The sequence below is a fragment of the Lathyrus oleraceus genome, chromosome 3, assembly GCF_024323335.1.
Source record: "Lathyrus oleraceus cultivar Zhongwan6 chromosome 3, CAAS_Psat_ZW6_1.0, whole genome shotgun sequence".
NCBI lineage: Eukaryota > Viridiplantae > Streptophyta > Magnoliopsida > Fabales > Fabaceae > Lathyrus > Lathyrus oleraceus.
The window spans coordinates 278,927,934-278,929,733 of NC_066581.1; the positions used below are offsets into that span (position 1 = coordinate 278,927,934).

General features: G+C 30.2%; 1 protein-coding gene across 1 annotated transcript; it reads left to right on the forward strand.

Annotated features, from left to right (window-relative positions):
- Positions 1–396: 396 nt before the first annotated feature.
- LOC127130842 (uncharacterized mitochondrial protein AtMg00810-like) lies at positions 397–816 on the forward strand. Its single transcript, XM_051059803.1, has one exon. It carries the CDS (start codon positions 397–399, stop codon positions 814–816), a length of 420 nt encoding a protein of 139 aa, XP_050915760.1.
- Positions 817–1,800: the final 984 nt, after the last annotated feature.

The window sequence follows — 1,800 nt, forward strand, 5'->3', positions numbered from 1 at the left end:
AGAGAAGAGCATTGACTATGAGGAAACTTATGCTTAGGTTGCTCGCCTCGAGTATATACACCTTCTACTAGCCTACGCTTGCTCCAAAAATTTCGAGTTATTTCAAATGGACGTTAAAAGTGTGTTTCTAAATGGTTATATTAATGAAGAGGTGTATGTAGCTCAACCTCACAATTTTGAAAATCATGAGTATCCCAATCATGTTTTCAAATTAAAAAGTGTTTTTATGGTCTCAAACAAGCACCTATGGCTTGGTATGAATGAATTAGCAAATTTTTGATTAATCAAGAGTACTCAAGAGGGAAAGTAGATACTACTCTTTTTATTAAGAGTCATGGAAATGATACTCTTCTTGTTCAAGTTTATGTAGATGATATCATTTTTGGATAAACTAATATGCAACTTGTCAAAGAGTTTTTTAAGCTTATGCAGAGTGAGTTTGAGATGAGCCTAATGGGGGAGTCGAATTACTTCCCAGGTCTTCAAATCAAGCAACTCGATGAAGGCACATTCGTTTGTCAAACCAATTATTGTAATAACTTGCTAAAGAGATTTGGCATGGAAGATGCAAAATCGATTGACACTCCGATGCCTACAAACGGTAACTTGGAAAGGAATGAAAATGGTAAGGATATTGATGTGAAAAAGTATAGAGGTATGATTGGTTCTCTTCTATATCTCACTGCATCTAGGCCATATATTATGTTTAGCGTCTGTATGTGTGCTCGTTATCAACTGATTCCTAAGGAATCACATTTAAAAGTCGTTAAACACATTCTTAGGTATCTTTATGGTACTTCTAAGTACGACCTTTAGTATTCCAACCGAAGTGATTGTACTTTGGCTGGTTATATCAATTTCGAATTTGCCAATTGCAAATCAGATAGGAAGAGTACCAGTTGAACTTGCCACATGTTTTCAAATTTCTTAGTTAGTTAGCATAACAAGAAACATGTTTTCATTGCTTTGTCAACTGCCGAGGCGGAATACTAGCAGCCGGTAGTTGTTGTGCTCAAATTTTGTGGCTTAAACAACAACTACTTGATTTTGATATTAACCTACAACATATTTCTATTATGTGCGCCAACACTAGTGTCATTAATCTAACCAAAAATCCGGTGCTACATTCTTGCACTAAGCATATTAAGATTCGTTACCACTTCCTACGTGATCATGTTGAGAAATGAGATGTCGTATTTGAGCATGTTGATAGTAAAAATCAACTTGCGGATATTTTTATAAAACCACTTGCGAACGAACCATTTTTCAACATTCGAATGGAATTGAGGATTCTTGACATCTCAAATATTATATGAATATGATTTGTCACATGCATTATATATATATATATATATATATATATATATATATATATATATATATATATATATATATATATATATATATATATATATATATATATATATATATATATATATATATATATATATATATATATATTATATATATATATATATATATATATATATATATATATATATATATATATATATATATATATATATATATATTGTTTCTCTAACCTTCTTTGAAAGTTATATTACATAAGAGTGGATTCTTCATCAATTCATAAGCAAGATACTATTGTTCCATTTTCCCTTTTTGTGTGTAAGTTTTTTTTTTTTGCATGTTGATATGTTCCGGATGATTGATATTCTTGACGTATAAGATAGTTCATGAATGTTCACTTCCAAAAATGTATAATTGATGTATGTAAATTTATATGCTTATAGTGACTTTATGTTTATCTTCTTCATGCTTGAAATATATAGTTGGTGC